Consider the following 18,934-nt stretch of genomic DNA (forward strand, 5'->3'; position numbering starts at 1 on the left):
CAGGGGAAGCAGCTTTATACTGATAGTGTTGGATTTTCTTTTCCAGTCGAATGGTCAGAGACGGGAGGACGTTCAATCCTGATGTTTCTCAAAGGTTAATATGACGTTGAATATCATCCAGATATCATCCATATGAATTCTAGTGGGACGTAATATCCCCGGATTAATTCTGCTTGTCAACGGCGATCATTATTATGGAATATGTGTAATTGTAATAGTCTTTAGCCCTGCTCATTTTCAGCTGGTGAATGATGTGTTATTGAGACAACAAGCATAAAAAACACATTAAGATAATAAAAATGTTGTCACCGTCCTAATGAAAATCCTATAATCATCACTCCTTATATGACTACAGGACAGGTGTGCAAAACAGCATTCAGTAATGACGGTCGACAGATGGAAACACAAGAGGAATGGGATGGGCGTAAACATGTCTGGATTTTTCTTCTTTTTTTTTTTGCGACCATTGCCTATGTTATTAGTTTTTTCCAATTAATTAAATGCCCCCTCTTTTCCATAACACTCAATTTCCTGTGTTGCACCAAGACATGAGCTCTGATATGTTTCCTTCGCCAGCAGAATAATCTCTCTGTGTACTTTTCCTGCAGCCCAGAATGCTCAGCTCTTTCTCCTAACACAAATCAAGCAGAAAGCATACATTGCTATCATTTTCTTTAAGTGTAAGCAAACAAACAGTGTGCTGCCTTTGACTTTCAATCCTAAAAACCAAACATTCAAAAAGCCCAGTCAGATAGTATTGTGCGTTTTGTCCATACATGCAGTTTTATCAGATTTAAAATGAAGCAATCATTATCTGATTGAATTATATCAAACAGACCAGAACCAACAATGCCTGTGTATTTGAGAGTCCCCTGACCTGTCTGTGGCCCCCTGACTCACGCCTCCTCGTGGCCCCACTGAGGACAAAAAGTCATCGTGAAAGGTCATGAATGTAAAGATGAATTTTATGAAAAGGTTGAGTGGCTGAATTATGTGATACAGCGGGGACAATGTGGTAGTTGTAAGGAGAAGTCAAAAACAAAGGAATAAAGCATCGGGGTTCAACACTGTAGACAGTAAAACTTTAAATGTAAAAAAAATACACAAAAATACTACTTTGCCCACACTTGTATTTCATTGCTAATTCCTACACAAAACACACAACATTTTAAGTCTTTGACCCACAAAAGTACATTATTCTTTCAGTGTCTGATCCAACCTTCACAACAGGGTCCTAAGACGCTGACTAGACTCTTCTCCTCTGTCGCCCCCCGGTGGTGGAATGAACTTCCAAACTCCATGTGATCTGCAGAGTCCCTCTGCACCTTTAAGAAAAAGCTAAAGACCCAGCTCTTTCATGAATACCTGCTAACTTAATGATGATGGTCTCCATATTATTGATGATGATGATGGTAATGACGATGGTTTTTGTTTGATAACGACGACTTATAAGATGGTTTCTATACTGATTAGAGCTCTCAAGAACTGCCCTCAATGTTGTGCTTTGCCTCTGGTCACTTCCTGTCAGCACCTGTGTGTCCAATCAGACTCAAAGCTGATCGTTTGCTCTTACTGACATTGTTCCCTTTTTTCTAGATCCTTGCTTGTGTTGTACTTACTCTCTGATGTACGTCGCTTTGGAGAAAAGCGTCTGCTAAGTGAATTGTAGAATTGTAGAATTGTAGAATTGTAGAATTGTAGTGTAAGATTCTCTGTTGTTTGTTTGTAGAGTTTGCTAAAAAAAAAACAAAGGATTTTCATTTTATGATTACATGTTTTCTTTGCAGTTGACAGTATACAAAATCGAAATACAAAAAAGGTGAAAACCTCAGGGAAATATATATTTATTCACTGTCTCTTTTTGCAGCATTCGCTTCAGGGAATAACCGTCTGCGTGTGGTATTGTGAATCTAAAACAGCGACAGCCATGGATTTCAATCAGCATTAAGAGCAAACACACATATTGCTGCATTGATCCGTGTGTTTGTTTGTCCCATGATGACATGTTGGGTTGGACTCATCAAGACTGAAATAAATAAATCCATACGAATGCATTTTGAAAATAATTTCCTGACCACACAAATAGCCGTTAGTTTGAGTGCTGTGATTTCACAAAGTGCTTGCCCATGCTCCCCGCACAGCGATTGAACTCTTAAAACCAGGTCTCATACAGACACTCAGGCTGATCACACAGGTGACGTCAGTTAAAGTCAGCGAGGTTTCGGTGCTTAAAGGCTTAGATTGTGTTCACGATATAATGAAATGTGGGGAAAGGGGAAAACTCCCCATGTTTAACAATTAGGAGTGTGTACGTCATCCAGATGTCATATTGCACAACTGGTGGTGTTTAATCCCAACAGCCTCTGTATGAACACTTCTACATTACTGATAAGAAACCTCATAAATTAAGGAGGAAGTTTACTGCTGCTTTAAAAAGCATGTTTCCTTATTTAAAAAATATAAGAATAAAAAAAGAATCATTTCTGATTTTGATCATATAATACAACAAGTATGGGTCTAATTAACTACATTAAACCTCCTTATTAAACAAATAGTGATGAGTCTTTACAACCATGAAAATTCAACCAGGCCATCAGCTAAAACCCGTTTCATTCAGGTATTAATGTTATTAATAATTAATTTAGTTATTAATTAATTAATGTTGTATTAATTAATAATGTTGATCTCTACAGAGCCTGATGACGTGGTGCAGACCGAAGAGTCTTTGCTAACATTAGACCCAGGTGGTATACCAATGTTAGATGTAAGTAAGTCATTTAAAAAGGATGCACAGGGCAGGATTTGTCTTTAGCTACACACAGTTACAAAGTAGATTAAGTAAAGGCATGTACAAAAAAGTGCTTTAATTGTCAAGTCAGATATATTATTCAAGTATTTTGACTTTATTTAAGATGTAACAGTTCATAATTATGAATATCCAAATGTATTATGTCAAATATGTGTGTAAAAGAGTGTTGTTGGTTTAATCAGAATCAGAATCAGAATCAGAATCAGAATCTGGGTTTATTGCCAAGTACATTTACACATACAAGGAATTTGACTTGGTGTATTGGTGCTAAACAATTAACAAGGAAATAAAGCAGAACTAGCAACAACTTAAATAATACAGAATAAGAAGATATTACAATATATACAATAGAATTTAAAAATGTAAAATATGAAAAAAAAAACACAAAATGTACAAAAGGTGCAATGTAGGAGCTGTGCAGTGGACTATGAGAAAAAAAAATCGTGTGTGTAACTACTCACAGAGTGCATGTAAGTAAGTAAGTAGAATATGTCCATATGTGTTCAGATATTTGTAATATTTTATAAAAGGTTTTAACTGCAAAGAATCACATTGTGAGGTCATGTAATGCCCAAGCCAAATTGAATGGGAATGCAGTATATATATACATACATACATACATCTATGTATACAGTGTATATAGATATATATATATAGATATATATATATATGCAAAAGGGATGTAATGATTTAGCAATTGTAGTGTACGATATACGTGATGACGTTAAGACAAAGTGTAGGCTGCATGTTACCAGAAAAATAATACATAAAATATTACTGATTTATTTTTTAAATAAGCTTTAATGGCAGCTGCTTACACCATGCGTCGTTTAGGTTCATGACTACTCATGTCTGAATCTCATTGATGTAGGTGTTTTTACCATGTTTGTCTATTTTCTGCCTAAAGGGAATAGATTAGGACACACTTGATACATTTTTCACTTCAGGTGTTGAGCAGTGCTGGACGGAGTTTAGTTATATATAATAAAGCGTTATAGTTAATAATGCACAGTCAACATTAAGCATTCCCAGATCAAGTTTGGGCATCCTAGCGATCATCGTATGTCTACTACTGCTGCTACCTATCATCAGAAAAGTGTTTTAAAACTCACCACTCAGGGACATGTTGAAATAAATAATTTTTAGATTGCAAGGCTGCTGCATCCTCTTCTGATTACCACTCAAAAAAATCAAGCCCTTAGTGTACTCATTCCAACCACAGGCTTTGCACTGTTGCTTTGCTTCTGTGGCTCTAAACGTGCAATCTATTCTGATACTCCATACTGCAGAGTATCTCGTTTTTGCTTGGATAAACAGCCGGCTCTTCACGAGAGAGCAGACTGCAAAGGGCAGAGGGCGAGGAGGGACGTCTGATCTGATTCATCAGGTTAAAAAAGTCCATCACAGTGGGTTACTTTCACCCCGATGTCTGATTTATCAGCGTGCAAACACTCCCTTTTCTTTTACTAGGAAATAAAACAGGCCATCATGGATCCGAGCCAAATGTAGACACTGCCAAGAGAGATCTGCCCTTTTCTGAATCAACTGTATGAAACACTGTAGGGATTTTAAACGGTGTGGGGAAACCTCTGCAGAGAAGAGGATGAGTCAGCTGGCACAACATCTCTTATGTAATTCAATTTGCGTCATTTTTATGTAAAAACGTGAAATCAAAGTGTGTTTTTTTTCCCGAAGGCTGTTTTTCTTTGAGGGAGATTTGTGTTGGCCCTTTTGACACTCTGGTGACCTGCCCAGAAATAAGCTTGTGTTTCTGGATATTGTACGTTGTCTTTGTGAAATTTGGCTTCAGATGTTTGACTCTTCAGTTTAATCTGGACTAAATATTTAAGCTTGTAAATGGTACTAAAACAATTTAAATATTTATCCTTTGGGAGTGTTTGTGTGCCCGATTTTACAGTAGTGGGTGTACAGTTAGAGGATTTTATGCCTTCTTACTCCATGTTTTTTGAACGACAATAGAGAACAAACCATATGACGTATTTTTGTAGGCCAACCCTGAAGTAGCATCGCCATGGCGTCTAACGAGAATTCGCCTATGGGAATTTTTCATTGGCTTTTGGATCATTGCAGAAAATAATCTCTGTGGCAAACGCACGTTTCTGAAGCGTAGGCGTTTTGTTCAGCTGGATAATCTTCACAGATGAACGCCATTAATGCGGCCGACAGAAGTAAAAAGCTAACGTTATGCTACAAGCTAACTACACCACGGTCGGATGATTGTGACGTCACTAGCGTTATGCTTTAGACGATCTCCGATAAACTAATCCATGTAGTTTAATAAATAGTTTACTAACATAATATTCACCTTAACCTAAAGATTAAACCTACAGGAGACATCTCCGACTAGTGAGAGAGTTCCCGCCCTCTGTGTCCGGTGTGATGACGTTTAATATCCCCGACAACCACTGTAGTCACATTTAGCCACTTGTTAGCAACCGCCTTTTTAAAGACGAGTAAAAACTTCAAACTTCACGAGTGGAGGTATTACCTAACGTAGTTTATGTGGTCTAACAAAACACCAACATCTCTTCAGCTTGTGTTAACCACAGACCTTATTTCAGGCGTCTAAACGTTAGACCCCATGGCGCTCAAATGCTAACTTACTTCTGGTTTTAGGACTCATTCCTGTGGTGCTCTATACAGACTAATTTAGACTGATGGGGTATTGCAAGAAGACTTCTTTGTATATCGCAGAATAAGGGATGTTTTGGCTCAGATCTTGACATATTTTGCAGTTTTGTACAGCGGCCCACAAGTGCAAGTACAGCCAAAAAGATGTCCATGAGGGGAAAACAGCAGAAATTAAATCATATAAAATACCTCCAAACAAGTACATCTATGTGTGAACATAATTCAAATTATTAGTAGAGAGAAAGTAAAGGAAAAAAACAGATAACAAAAACCCATGAAAAACTCTCAGGTCCTCACAATGACGTGCTCCAGGCCAGGAGGGGGGCGCTGTAACTACAGTGTTTGCTACTTGAATAATGGCAGTATAAATGTGCACCTGCAAATGGGGGAGAATCATAAAGTTCAGGAACGTCAGAGAGGAAGTACTAGCAGCAAATGAGTCATAGCCATTAAAGAGCCCATATTCTGCCCTTTTTGGGGTTCGTATATTTAATCTATGTATCTACTTTTGTACGTTCACAACAGCTAAAGTCCGAAAAAGTGTCTGTTTTCATGTACTGCTCCTCCTTGCTCCCTCTCCGCTCTGAGTCCGTCAGCTGCACTCTGTTGAGCCCACACTGTTAGACCCCATGTGGGCCAAGTCTGCTCTGATTGGTCTGCCGATCCCCTCTGTCGTTATTGGTCAGTCGCTCAGCACGCGTCTCGGAAATGTCCCGCCTCTTTTACCATATTGGGAATGCAGCCACTTTGGCTCCGAGGGGAGCATAAACATTAGCACCTTAGCACTACTGTGCTACCGCAGGCTACGGCATATCGTGGGCGTGCTACAGAAGTTAACGGGCGTGCAACATGAGCTGCTGGGCTTGCCACAACGAGCCAATGGGCTTAGACCAGTGATCTCACACTGACAATGACGTCGGACTGACAAATTTTTATCGAGGGGGGCTAGAACCGAGCGTTACATGCGGCTAATGCTACATGCACTAAAGAGCATATAAAACCAGAAAAAGCAGAATATGGGACCTTTAATGTTGGATTTGAAAATGACATTGGGTTATCTCAGGAAGCATTAGTCCTCTATAAAATGTTTTGCAGCTGCTTTTTGTGATCAATTTAATCTGTATTTAATCTAATACGTCTTTGTCCTCTCCGATGCACAAAGCAGGGTCAGGTTCGAGGGATGTAAGTCTTCATGGAAGATGTATTTTCTTCTGCCACATGTGGCAGTGGACTCGAAACGTGGGGTGGGCTAGGGGGATGCAAAGTGCCCTCTTGGATGCCCCTCCTGTTGGATGAAACATGATAAAGTGCCCTCTAACGTGGAAAAATCGTGATAAAGTGCTCCTCACTCTGAGGCAGCAACGCGGATGAAGGGCTCTCTTGGGTGTCCTGGCAACCAAACGTGCCGTCCCACATGTTTGATAACTCCCCCGATGGTGCATTTTCTTTCCCCTCAGGCATTCCAAGATCACCGCTGTGGAAACAATTTTGATATTTCTTTTTACCGGAGAAAGGATAAACAAAGACAGAGGATTCACTGATTTTTAATCTTTTTGCCTGTGAACAAACAGCCCCAGGCGGAACGCGTCAGTAAGGAAGGCTTTCATTTTAGTATGCAGTGAAGGAACTGGATATGAGCATTGGGGCAGATACAAGCCGTGCATACTGTATCAGGGAAACATCCTCGCAGGCTAACTCCTCTCCTCCTGCATTGCCTCAGCCTCACGGGAGCTTCTTCAGAATGAGAATTGATGCTGAAAGTCAGAGGAGTTTCAGAGGATGTGCTTTTTCCTCATTTAAAGTCAAAATCACAAACACCACAAATCTTCTTATGTTCATACACACGCACACTGCCACGCACTTGAGTGGTGTTATTACTGTCACTGAGTGTATAGGAAGCACTTTGCTGTCATTCTTGGTGATTTACAGCACTGGTGGGAAAAAAAGGGCTGGATGGCAGAAAATCTTTTTTTTTGGTTTGTTTTCCCCCACACAGCTTTTAGAGCTTCAAAGCCAGCTCAGATGTACTGTAGGTACAAGATGACACGTAATGACTTGTGTTTTTCAGAACACCGTTTGAGTGTGTTTTAAAATGTCTGTTGACACAAACAAGGGGCTAACTGTATGTTGTAAGACATCACAAACACACAACGACTACTTATTCATGCCTAGAGAGCAGAGGCGCTTCTTGTCAACAGGCAAGGCAAGCAACTGTAAACAGTGCTGTTTACATCTGTTAGTCCGATCACTGTCCACTTATATCTACTCTTTTTATATTTTGTATTTTAAGTTAAGTTTAAGCTTTAAGTTGTATTTAAATTGACACTTTATATTTTAGGTTTAAAATGTTTCGTACTTGCGCTGTTGTTAATTTACTGCTCTGGTTGCCTTTGAATTGCCCCCCCGGGGACAAATAAAGTTTTTTGAATTTGAATTGAATTTGAACTGCTTGGGGACTTGCTCTCGTTGCCCAACAAAGTAAAATGAAAAGGAACAATCTGTTGATAGGAGAGGTAAAAAGAGGAAGAGGAGTAAGCATTGTGACACTGGCAGACATAATGGTGATGACCGCTGGTTGGAGGGACCCCAAATGGTTCTTGCTTAGGGCTCCAAGAGACTCTAGAATCGCCACTGCTAGAGAGTGCCAAAAAAATAATTCAGCCAACAAGTTCATGTCTTTGGGCATGTTGAACCAAACCAACCAATCAATGATTAATAATTAAGAGGCTTGGCAGTAAAGGCCTCAGAAGGGCCCAGTTGTAAACTATATTGGTCATGATGTCACTTTTCATACTCAAATGCCCCACAATGCATTGCCGTTCTTTGGCTATCCAGTGGCTTAGGCCAAATGATATTAAAATAATGACTTAGCTGTATAATGATGACTATTTGTATATTGTTGGTAAATTGCATGGCCGACTGACAGTACTGTATGTTACCTCGTGGTTTCAGACACAGCCTAAAAGATTCAAATAGAGAGTGGTGGTGGTGTATGTGAGGTAAACGTGGTTGGTTCCCCAGTGTGAAAATCTGATGAGTGACTGTAGGATTCATTTTTGCTCCAACACTTCTGAGACTTTTTGGGATTGAAGTTTTCTTGCATTGTCTTGTTGAGTTTGTAACAGGACGTTCACACTTGCAGAAATCTCCTGGAAAAACTGAAAAAGGATATTTAAAGCCATGTTTTTCGCTCGCAATTCACCCAGAGTTTCTCCTGCCAGACCCCTAGCAGTTTTTTTCCGCAGCAAGCCCGAGTGGGCTGATGTGAAAATGCCGCAGGATATTCTCCGGAGAATTCACCTTGAGCCAATTTTTTTATTTTTTTTGTGTCAAGTCACCTGAGGATCATACGTGAACAGCCAGGTCGGGAGGATCTCCGGAGCAGTCCTCCTGAGTGTATAAGTGAAAACGGCTTATGAGGTGCCAAACAGTTTAGAAACCTCACTTGTCCACAGTGGAGAAAAAGGGGAAGAGCTAAATTTGGCGTTTCTTACACAATCATGTGTGTTGTTTTTATGTATGTACAGTAGATGTCATTGTGTTGCCACAGCCTAGGTTTGAAAAATAAGAAGATCTGGCAGCCGATCAGCTGTTATACTGTCAGCAATCAGCGGAAAAAATGCATAAGCCAGGTCCCTCTTAATAAAACATATGGTCATGTTTACACCTGGCATTAACAACCATCTTGGAGTCTGTGCACAGCCCTTATGATGACAGCCCCTTACATCAGCTCACATCAGAATCACATCATTATTCCATTAAGTAAACTGTCTCATTTGCCCTGTCTACACCTGTAATTAGCGTGCATCTTGTGTGATGTGAGTGTGATGTGATGAGTGGACAGCCCTCAGGACAGCAGGTCACACCATGAGATTAGAATGTGTCTCCACGTGTGACCACCAGAACCACATGTTGGGATCCCTCTTACCGGTTCTGTATGCAAACAAAAACGTACATTGCTGAAGTGAAAGAGCCATCAAGTGGTGAAAAAGTGTGATGCAGAGAGAGAGAGAGGTTTCATGATAGGGATAGCGAGGCAGTGTGTGATTTCCAACAGAAGTGTCAACATGGTCTAATATATCTTTTATCTGTGTTTTATCACAGATGTTTCTTTACAGTGACAAACATATTGCTCACACTCTTCACTTCATGTCGCTCAAGCAATCGTTGCCTTCCTTAAAGAGGCAACAAAAGGCCGTCCTTCAGTGTGGCCCAGAACCATCTGCATAAACAACACTGGAAGAAAAAGGGGCCCAACCTCCAAATGTTGTCTGAGCAATTGGATGTCAACACCTGTTTGTTTGCATATTGGACACATCACAGCTGTGCAATGTGATTGGCTCACCCAGGAGGATGTGTTACTGTCAGGTGTTAACAGACAGGAGTGTCGCCCACCAACATTTTGTCAGCGGTGTAGGAAAACATCAATGCAGCTACATATCCTGATATAATGTTTTGGGATCAAATAAAGTCAAATAAAATGCAGAGATTTACATTTTTTTACCCAAAGACTAAAATGCTTCTACAATAATACGATTGATTGCCATGATTTCTCTTCAGAGCATTCATGGTTGAGACTTTTATGATCTCCCTGGATGCTTTGCAATCATGTTGATGATATTTTAGCCCATTATTACATTATAAGACATAACACTTTCCAACTTTCTGGGAGATGCAGGGTTTCTGTAGTAAATGTTAAATCAGCATGTTTTCGGAAGTTTCATAGTCAAAGACAAATCAGTAGTTTGCACATTTTTTGCTTTTTCATCAATATTAATTCAATTACCGGTAAACTTTTTCTTGAGTGAGGATAAACAATCTTCATCTTCAGCTCAAAAATGTCATTTTTTACTTCATTTTAAGCTTGCGACTGAATATACTGCGCTAACTTATGACATAAAAACCAGCTTCAAATGTGATTTGGGTCTCCTGCTCAATAGGAAATGTTGGTAACATCGGCTAAATTCACATTTTACACGCAGAAAAGTTTAAACCTGCTAAAGAAGTGCTTTGCCATTTAGCCAAAAGCATTGCGAAATCAAGACTCAAAGATCAGCTAGTATGGCTGTTGTCTCTTGTAAGAGTTCAGACATTTGCGTGTATCTTTTTGATGTTTCTCTGTAATATTGTGATGTTGATCCCGGGGACTCACAGCCGTCTCTCCGTCTCTCTCTCAGGTATTGTTTCGCTGATCTCTCTGGTCATCCTCTCCTACGACCGCTACAGCACTCTGACTGTTTACAACAAGCGCGGGCCGAACTACCGTAAGCCCCTGTTGGCCGTCAGCGGCTCCTGGCTGTACTCTTTGTTCTGGACTGTGCCCCCTTTGCTGGGCTGGAGCAGCTATGGCATCGAGGGGGCGGGAACCAGCTGCTCGGTATCCTGGACGGTTCGGACGGCTCAGTCGCACGCCTACATCATCTGCCTCTTCATCTTCTGCCTGGGGTTACCGGTGCTGGTGATGATCTACTGCTACAGCAGGCTACTATGGGCAGTCAAACAGGTAGACACATAACACTGTGTGCATAAATGTGTGAGTGCGATGCTTTTTCCTGTCGGGTGTTTGGGGAAAAAATAAAACTTGCTTAAAGGCTTTATATACGATTTTTTTGATCCAGCAGATGTCACCCTTGAGCACCAGCATGAAACCAAAACAACTTGCGGTGCATTGTTGTGTTAGCATGCTAATGCTAGCGATCTTTATTATGCTCGTATCTTCACACTGCATGTAAATTTACCTGAAATGAGCGTGATCTAGAAACACAGTTAAGCAGTGAGTACAGTATGTTATTCTTCTTTTCTCTAGTCCCTCAATTAAACAACTTTTATACACGAGGGGAGGAGTCAGCCGGCCGTCCGGGCGATGTAAACAAAGTGAAGATAGGACTCTGAAAACTCTGAAAACATCACAGACAGTGGGACTCGGGTGTTACACCCATTGTAGACAGTCATGACTCACAGAGTTATTTTCAGAGGATATACTTGATTTATATTATATTTAAGTGTGAAAAATCACATATAAAGACTTTAAGTACATGAAAGTAAAGTGTGGTGGCTGGATGGGGGTCAGCCCTATGTTCCCATATTTCGAGGACATTTTCAAAATTAGGTCTTGTGTTCCTACATTTCCCTTCAATTTAAGCCCTATCCTCCCACAAGAATTCTGTAGTTTAGTTTGTTTATTTAAAAGGACAATGTGCATTTACATTAAATGTTTGGGCGCACCAGATTTAGCTAAAAGCTACGTTCCACCTGTAGTCCATTGCTACTGGATAATAGGTTGGGTGTAATTGGCTACCAAATTGGGAGAAAGGGGGATAAAATCTGATACAAATTTATGAAAAAGGAAATGTGGGAACGTAGGGCCTGATTTTGGAAAAAAATCGTAGAAATTTGGGAACACATAGGCACGCTCCTGCTGCATGCCTCTCATATAAACGTATATCTATCAGAAAGCAACAAAGATTGGGCTTATAGTCCTGGGTGGCATTGCAGAAAACAAGTTAGCCGATATGACCTTTACTAGTCCAGGCATATACCCACTGGCCTTGACACATTCTGGGGACGGATGCATGTGACTTCTCACTCCCGTGGAGCCCAAGATGTTCGAAGAATGGGCCAAGGAGAACGATTTTTCAGTGATGTTTCTTTGCTGCCAAGGGAGCAGGAAATATCAAGAACAACCTAACACACCCTGTCTTTCTATGCAGGGGCCAAAATTGCCCCACTTCTTGCTCCACGGGAGACTCCACGGCCTCCTGGGAAGGCATGTGATTGAGCAGTAAAGTGCAAATTACCTAAGCAAACTTTCATGTTCCATACGTTTTTTTAGTAAGTCTTTTTTTAACCACTGAAAAAGGGAACACACACCTTTTTTTCCGGGGGGGGGGGATTTATTTAACTGGTAATTGTTGTAATATTGATTTAGGGCAAAAGCGCATCAAATTCAAAAACCAAAATTATTTTAGTCTGATTAAAAAAAAAATCCGCTGGTTAACCTTTTTTTCTGCCCATTTTCACAAAGAAATTTAGAAAGCCTTTTATTTTATTTTTTTTTTAAATTTCATCCCCCTATAGTTCTAAGACGCTGCGTGTATTAACAAGAATCTCAGTGTAAATACAATACAATGTAATACAATACAATATATTTTTATCCGCTTTGAAAAACAGGAGGGGGAAAAAACAGATGACAAAGTTAAGGGAATTCACTTTTATTAACCAGGGACATCGTCTAAGCTACCTTTTGGATCCATGGGGAATATGATCAAAATAAGTTTTGGCAGGTGACAAAAGTCCGGCAGAGGTGCCCTTGAGCAAGGCGCCAAACCCCCTCACCAGCTCAGGATCGCTCGCTGCACATCTCTCTATTAGTGCATGTTCATAGGATCCTGTTTGTGCATGTGAGTGTATTTCAGCCTGTGTTTGTGTAGCATGTCTCAATAACAGAGTGTAAAATGTAATTTCCCCTTGCAGGATTAATAAAGTACATCTCCTTCTTTTGCTTCTGTACTGAACAAGAAAAAAAAAAAAAAGAGTATAAAATCATTGTGAAGAGAATTCAGGAGACAGGGTGGATAATGAGCAGAGCGCCTGAAGGCTCTGGACCCCCCGTGGTGGATGGGCAGGAGGTGCAGTGAGGTTGATTGAAAGACCTGAGAGTGCGGGTAGATGTGTTGATGTGCGGGAGGTCAGAGAGGTACAGAGGAGCGAGGGGGTTATGGACGGCCTTAAAGGTGAGGAGCAGAATCTTAAAGTCGGACAAACATAAAGAACAGGTGTATTTCAGGTAAAAGGGGTTAACTTGTGGAATACTTATGCCATGGAATTAAGAATGTGTATTTCACCTTCCAGATTTAAATTTTTGTTTAAAAAAAATGGTGTTTAACAAATATAAAAGGTCGGTTTGATTATTTTTTGTGAGTGTGACTTCTGTTTTGTTTTTTGTTTGTTTTCATTTGTTTTGTTTTGAGAGAAATTCTTGGAACAAATTTTGTTCTGATATGTTTTGTTTTTTTTGTAACCAAACTTGTAGTGTCTTAAATAATGAGATTTGTAACGAGGGTAGGTGTAATAAGATAAAGCTTCAGGGCCTTCCAAACGTCTCCTTTGGACATGTCTGTTTCTTCTCGGGAAAGGTAGAAAGACCCGCTGTCAGTCATTGTTTAAAAACTTCAGATTCTCCACAGCGATATGAGACACCTGACAGACAGAAGCGGTGGACGGTGAAGGATGACACAATTTTGACGGCGTGGCATCAATGCGACCATCTAACGTTTGATGAATTGTGAATTCTGTGTACATACATCAACAGTAAATGTCAGGTTGGTTGACAATCCATAGATCACAGAGATAAATATCAGAGAAGAAGTTGTAGGCCAGACCTCCTCAAATCGGCTCACTGACTTGAATGCAATGCAGCTAGCAGACTGAGATCTCGGTCGTGTTCATGGACACACAAATGGTCATTTAAGATACACAATATTTTTACTGATTCGCTCATTTTTCAAACTTTCATTTAAAAGCCAGGAAACGTTTTCACCCCTGCTCTTGGGATTGTGACAAATCTGCCAAAAAGATTGATTTTACTTCAAGATAAGGAAAAGATAAGAGAACTTAGTTTTAACTTTAGCCTCCAAATTGGCTGCTCTATACTCAGTGTTGTCATTTTTTTTTACATTTCTGTTACAGCCTCCTTGACGTACATTAAGTAGAACCATAAATAAAAAGAGGAGACCAGAACATATAAAAAGGGACGCCACACAGTGTTAACTGTTTGAACCCCGAGCTTTATTTAAAGGATCTTACGCCCTAAATAATCTAAATAAGAAAACAAACAAACAAAAAAAGGACTGGAGATCCGGCTAAACAAAACAAAAGATGGGAAAGTGCCGAGCCAACCACATAAAGGGGCCGTCGCTCTCGGCACCTCCCCCCTAAACTACCTAATCACAAAACTTATCTATAAGAAAGGAAGGAATCGAAAATAGGACTACCGGTCTCTCCAGCCCACAACTAAAATAACAAAACGCAGCAATCTAAACATGCATGGATGAAAACAAAAACAAGCCTGGGTGGGAGAAAGCAACGGGGAAATATTTAAACGAGAAGGGAACGCCAACCCCCGTTCTCTCCCACCTGGCTCCCCGAAATCCCCCCTCCTCCTCCCTGATCGCGGATTGATCTCAGGTGCGCCACAGGTAGGGGGAGGAGGGAGACCAGAAATGCGCAGGCGGAGAGAACCAGGGTAACAATTTCCATAGTGCAAAAAAAAATGTTACTAAACTTGACACACACTCCCTGCAAAGATGGCTGAAGTGTTACAGAGGAGTCCTCCTTGCTCTTATCAGCCTGAGGCAGTTCAACTTTAAAGGAAACTAAGGCACAGAACACCTTTTGAAGAGGCAAAAACATGAATAAAGAACAACTATATTGTCATTCCAGTGTGGGGGTCGGCCCGTCTCGGATGACCCTGATAAAGGCAACAAGGCAAAACATGTTGGTCTGACAAAGTTTTTCTCTCCAACAGAAGTTGCACCTCTTTAAGACTTTCACCGTGCTCATTACAAGTTGTGCTTTGCTTAAAGTTTGTTGATATCTTAAATGAAATGAAAGTGCTTCATCTCCTCATCTAAATAGTTGTTTAGCATTGAGGAAAGCTTTTAACAAGTGGCACAAGGTTTTCTGGGAAATTTGAGTGAGTCTGTCTTTTTTTCTCTTTTAAACCATTGAAACAGGGAACACAAACTTTTTTGCCGGGGGGGGGGGGGGGGGGGGGGGGGGGGGGGGGGGGGGGGGGGGGGGGGGGGGTGGACAAAATTCTGCTCATAACTTAACTGGTAATTGTTGTAATATTCATCGAGGGCAAAGAAGCATCGTGCGCCTCTACCCTTTGTTCCAAATAGAACTGAAAGTCATGGCTTATTTGAAACGGATTAAAAACAATCATCCGGTTAACCTTTTTTTTTTTACCCATTTTTACCGACCAAAAGAAAATAGAAAAGTTGTTTTCACACATAACTAAAAAAGCTACTTTACAAAATTTGAATCAAATGGACTTCTTTTTTGTTTCGCTTGTGAAACTGTGGTGCAGCGGTTAGCACTGTTGCCTCACAGCGAGAAGGTTACTGGTTTGAATCCCTGTTGGACAGACCCTTTTAGTTTGGAGTATGCATTGAGGAGTTTACCCACTGCATCAGTGTTAGAGATAAAGGATGGATGTTATACAGTTAGAAGAAAAGGACATTTAAAGGACAAAGCAGGGTATTTTAAGAGTTGTCCCAGAATTCCCTGCTTTTAAAGCACTTTTAATTTAAGTGCTTTATCTGAGTCTTAGCTCTGTGAATGAACCCAACTGTAGAGACAGGAAGAGGTAAAGAGGGACTCGTAGTCACCAATCACTGTCCTTCATATTTAGAGTATCCATTGCACTGATGGGTACACCGAGTTTTGTTTAGTTCTCAGAGAGCTTTACTTGCACTCTCATTGATATATTCGTGAGAGCAGGGGGGGGGGGGCTCGCAGATTAAGCCTCACAAAGCTGAGCTGCTGTGACAAAGCCTAAAGCCACGCAGACATTGGAGCTCAGTCTTTGAAGTGCTGCAACAAATAAAGATTATTGGAGGACCATTGCACAACAACACACACATAGAGAATGCAGAGGGGGGAATAGTACTGGCACTCGTATCAAGCTCAACATGAGTACAATTATTTTTGACAGGTGTTTTTTTATCTTTTTCAGGGGGGTTTCCTCGAGCAGTTCCCTCTGACTGCTGGACGGCTTAGTCCTAAATAAATCATACCCTCTGTTTGTTGTGACCTTCTTATGTCCATAAGCAGCTCTCACAAATTCAATCAATAAAGGTAAATCTTAATTTAATTAGCTCTGTCGGGGCCCTATTATCTCTGTCGGGGCCCCATTATCTCAATTGATTTCACAACCTTTTTTCTTCCTGAGTCTTTGAGGCACCTGTTGATGTAAGCGCCTCTACAAATATCACGTTAGCTGGCAGAGTGTAGTGAGTAAGTAGGGCTGGGTGATATGGACCAAAACGCATATCTTGATATTGATTAGCTGAATGGCGATACTCGATATATATCGATATGTATTTTATTAACAGTGAAAACACATGAAAAATAAACTACCTGTTTGTGAATTTAAAAAAGTAATATTATCAAATAAAAATGTTCCTTAAATACAATAAAAGAGAGAGAGAGAGGAGGAGCAGGGTTAAGAGAGACAGACAGTCAGTCATCATCAGTGAGATGAGAAAAAGGTGACCTGGCACCTCTGTAACGTTATTTTAATGAAACACAAACTAAATCGATTTAAACGATATTGTCTTATCCTATATCTTGTTTGAAAATATATCGATATATCTTAAAAACTTGATATATTTCCCAGCCCTAGTAAGTAGCACACAATAAGCAGTTTTACCATTAAATAAGGTAGTGCTTTAATGTCAGGTCATAAAAGGAAATAGCCTATAGGTTACATAACAAAAATTATTAAATATTTATACTATTTTTGACTTAAATTTCATGTTTTTTTCTCCCATTGGAAGACCGGGAGGCACCGTGAGCAAACTGAATGTGCGTCATTCGCCGCAAACTGTTTTTAAATTGTCAGTCACATGTTCGCAGTGCTTTGTGATTATGAAACGAGCATTTCATATGGGGGGGGAAAAAAAAAAAAAAGGTTTCATTATTTCTGAGGACGCCCAAGCAGGAGCTGTTCATTCAAAGTAAACACACATGGCCACAAAGCAAACAAGGGGGATGTTTGTTTTCTGTCTATAAGATAAAATATATATGAATATGTGAGTCCCAGTAATCTATCCTGCAGGTGCAGACGATCAAGTGGATTCTGGACATCCACTTTTAATATTAAGATGTAGCGATCATATTGTACATTCCTGTAGAAATATCAGGAGCATTAGAGGGATTTCTCTGCATCTCGGAGATCCTGTTCAGCTTCGGCTGCTAAAGCTGGCCCCTCAGATCCTCGTGTTTTATTAGTGTCGGCCTAAAACTGGTTGATCTGTAGATCTTTATCGAAGGCATGGCTGACGTAATGGTCCGTCTGTCTGTACCGGCCACAAAGATTCTGTCCTTTTCTGAGATTTCACTAAATGCCTGAATGTGTAAAATGCATTCCTATAGTCCTCACAAAAGGAATCTAGAAGCATTCATACAGACTGAGTGCAACACTTCACGTGGGTGTCTTCCAAGGTTACAAGAGAAGAAAGTTATCCAATTTGTTTACAGTTTCTCGCTCATGTTTGTCGCCTCTGGAATAAATGGATTTATAGTAAATGTTAGTGAGCACCGAAAACAATAAACACTGAAATCCAGTGTAAAAAACTGTAAAAATAATCTATGATTCTTCCATGAGCATAAGAATACATTTTAAAGATTTCTCCTCTGATGTGCTTTAACCTATTCAATCAATATGTTTTGTCAGGGAACTTCAGGAAAACGGTTTGATTTAGCCTTAAAATGTATCGCTCATCGAGAGTCAGAGCAGCAACGATGATTCTGCCGCAAACATTAAGCAAACTCAAACAACGATTATTAGAATTTATAATAACAAGCAGCAAAGGTTCAGCACATATAGAGGAGGTTGTGTTGGTTGAGGGCGATGCTGATGAATGAGTATACCAGCAGAGCAATGCTGAGATGTGCCGGCAAGCTGGTCAATGAGTCAATGATGGTGATTCATGAATGGAGCAGCTGAAGGCAATTAGCCAATCGAGTGCAAAATTAGCTTGGCTTAATTCAATGCTTTAAAAAAAAAAGTGTGTTAAACATGGATGTACTCTCTTTGACTTTAACAAATTCGTTTCTGAAGAGGAGTTTTGAAGCCTGATGACCACAGCCGCCATATTGAAAATAGTAAATACTGTCTTACAAACTCACTTTTGATCAATCTAGAGGAAGGCAAAGAGGTTAAGCTGATCCGTCATTCAGATCAGTTACCTCTATAATTGCAAATGTATGCCTAACTCTTGCCTTGATATGATCAAAACTGAATAAAAACATCACATACAGTGTGAACCAATACAAAAAAATGAACCATATGGACCAAAACAGTTTTTATGTAAACATTTTACTGCTGTGAAAATGAGAAATTTAACATGAGAGTTAATGGGAGACCGGGTTGACAGTCTCAAGTGGACACTCTGGGAACTGCAGTTTGCACTTCCTTATTGCCTCATTTTTCAACATTAGCTTAGTTAATTGAAGTGGATACAAAGATGCTTCTCTACAGTATACTGCCCCCATTTTACAAGTTGGCCATTCATGGTACTGCCATCATGAAGCAGCCTATATTGACCCACAGAGGTTATCTGTAGATGCTGCGATGTCTTCCCAATTCAATCCAATCCAGACAACAGTATTTATCCCTTTTGGGGCAACTTGAATCAAGCAGCCTGCACACGAAAGACCGAAATAAACACAGCAACATTAAAGGCT

General features: G+C 40.2%; 1 protein-coding gene across 1 annotated transcript in view; it reads left to right on the forward strand.

Moving 5' to 3' along the window:
* Nucleotides 1-18,934, forward strand: part of tmtops2b (teleost multiple tissue opsin 2b) — a 37,457-nt gene that overhangs the window by 6,392 nt on the left and 12,131 nt on the right. The window contains exon 2 of the mRNA XM_061053355.1: nt 10,639-10,964. Coding sequence (XP_060909338.1) covers nt 10,639-10,964 — 326 coding nt within the window. The remainder of the gene's footprint in view (nt 1-10,638; nt 10,965-18,934) is intronic.

The sequence above is a fragment of the Labrus mixtus genome, chromosome 13 (genome assembly GCF_963584025.1).
Source record: "Labrus mixtus chromosome 13, fLabMix1.1, whole genome shotgun sequence".
Lineage (NCBI taxonomy): Eukaryota > Metazoa > Chordata > Actinopteri > Labriformes > Labridae > Labrus > Labrus mixtus.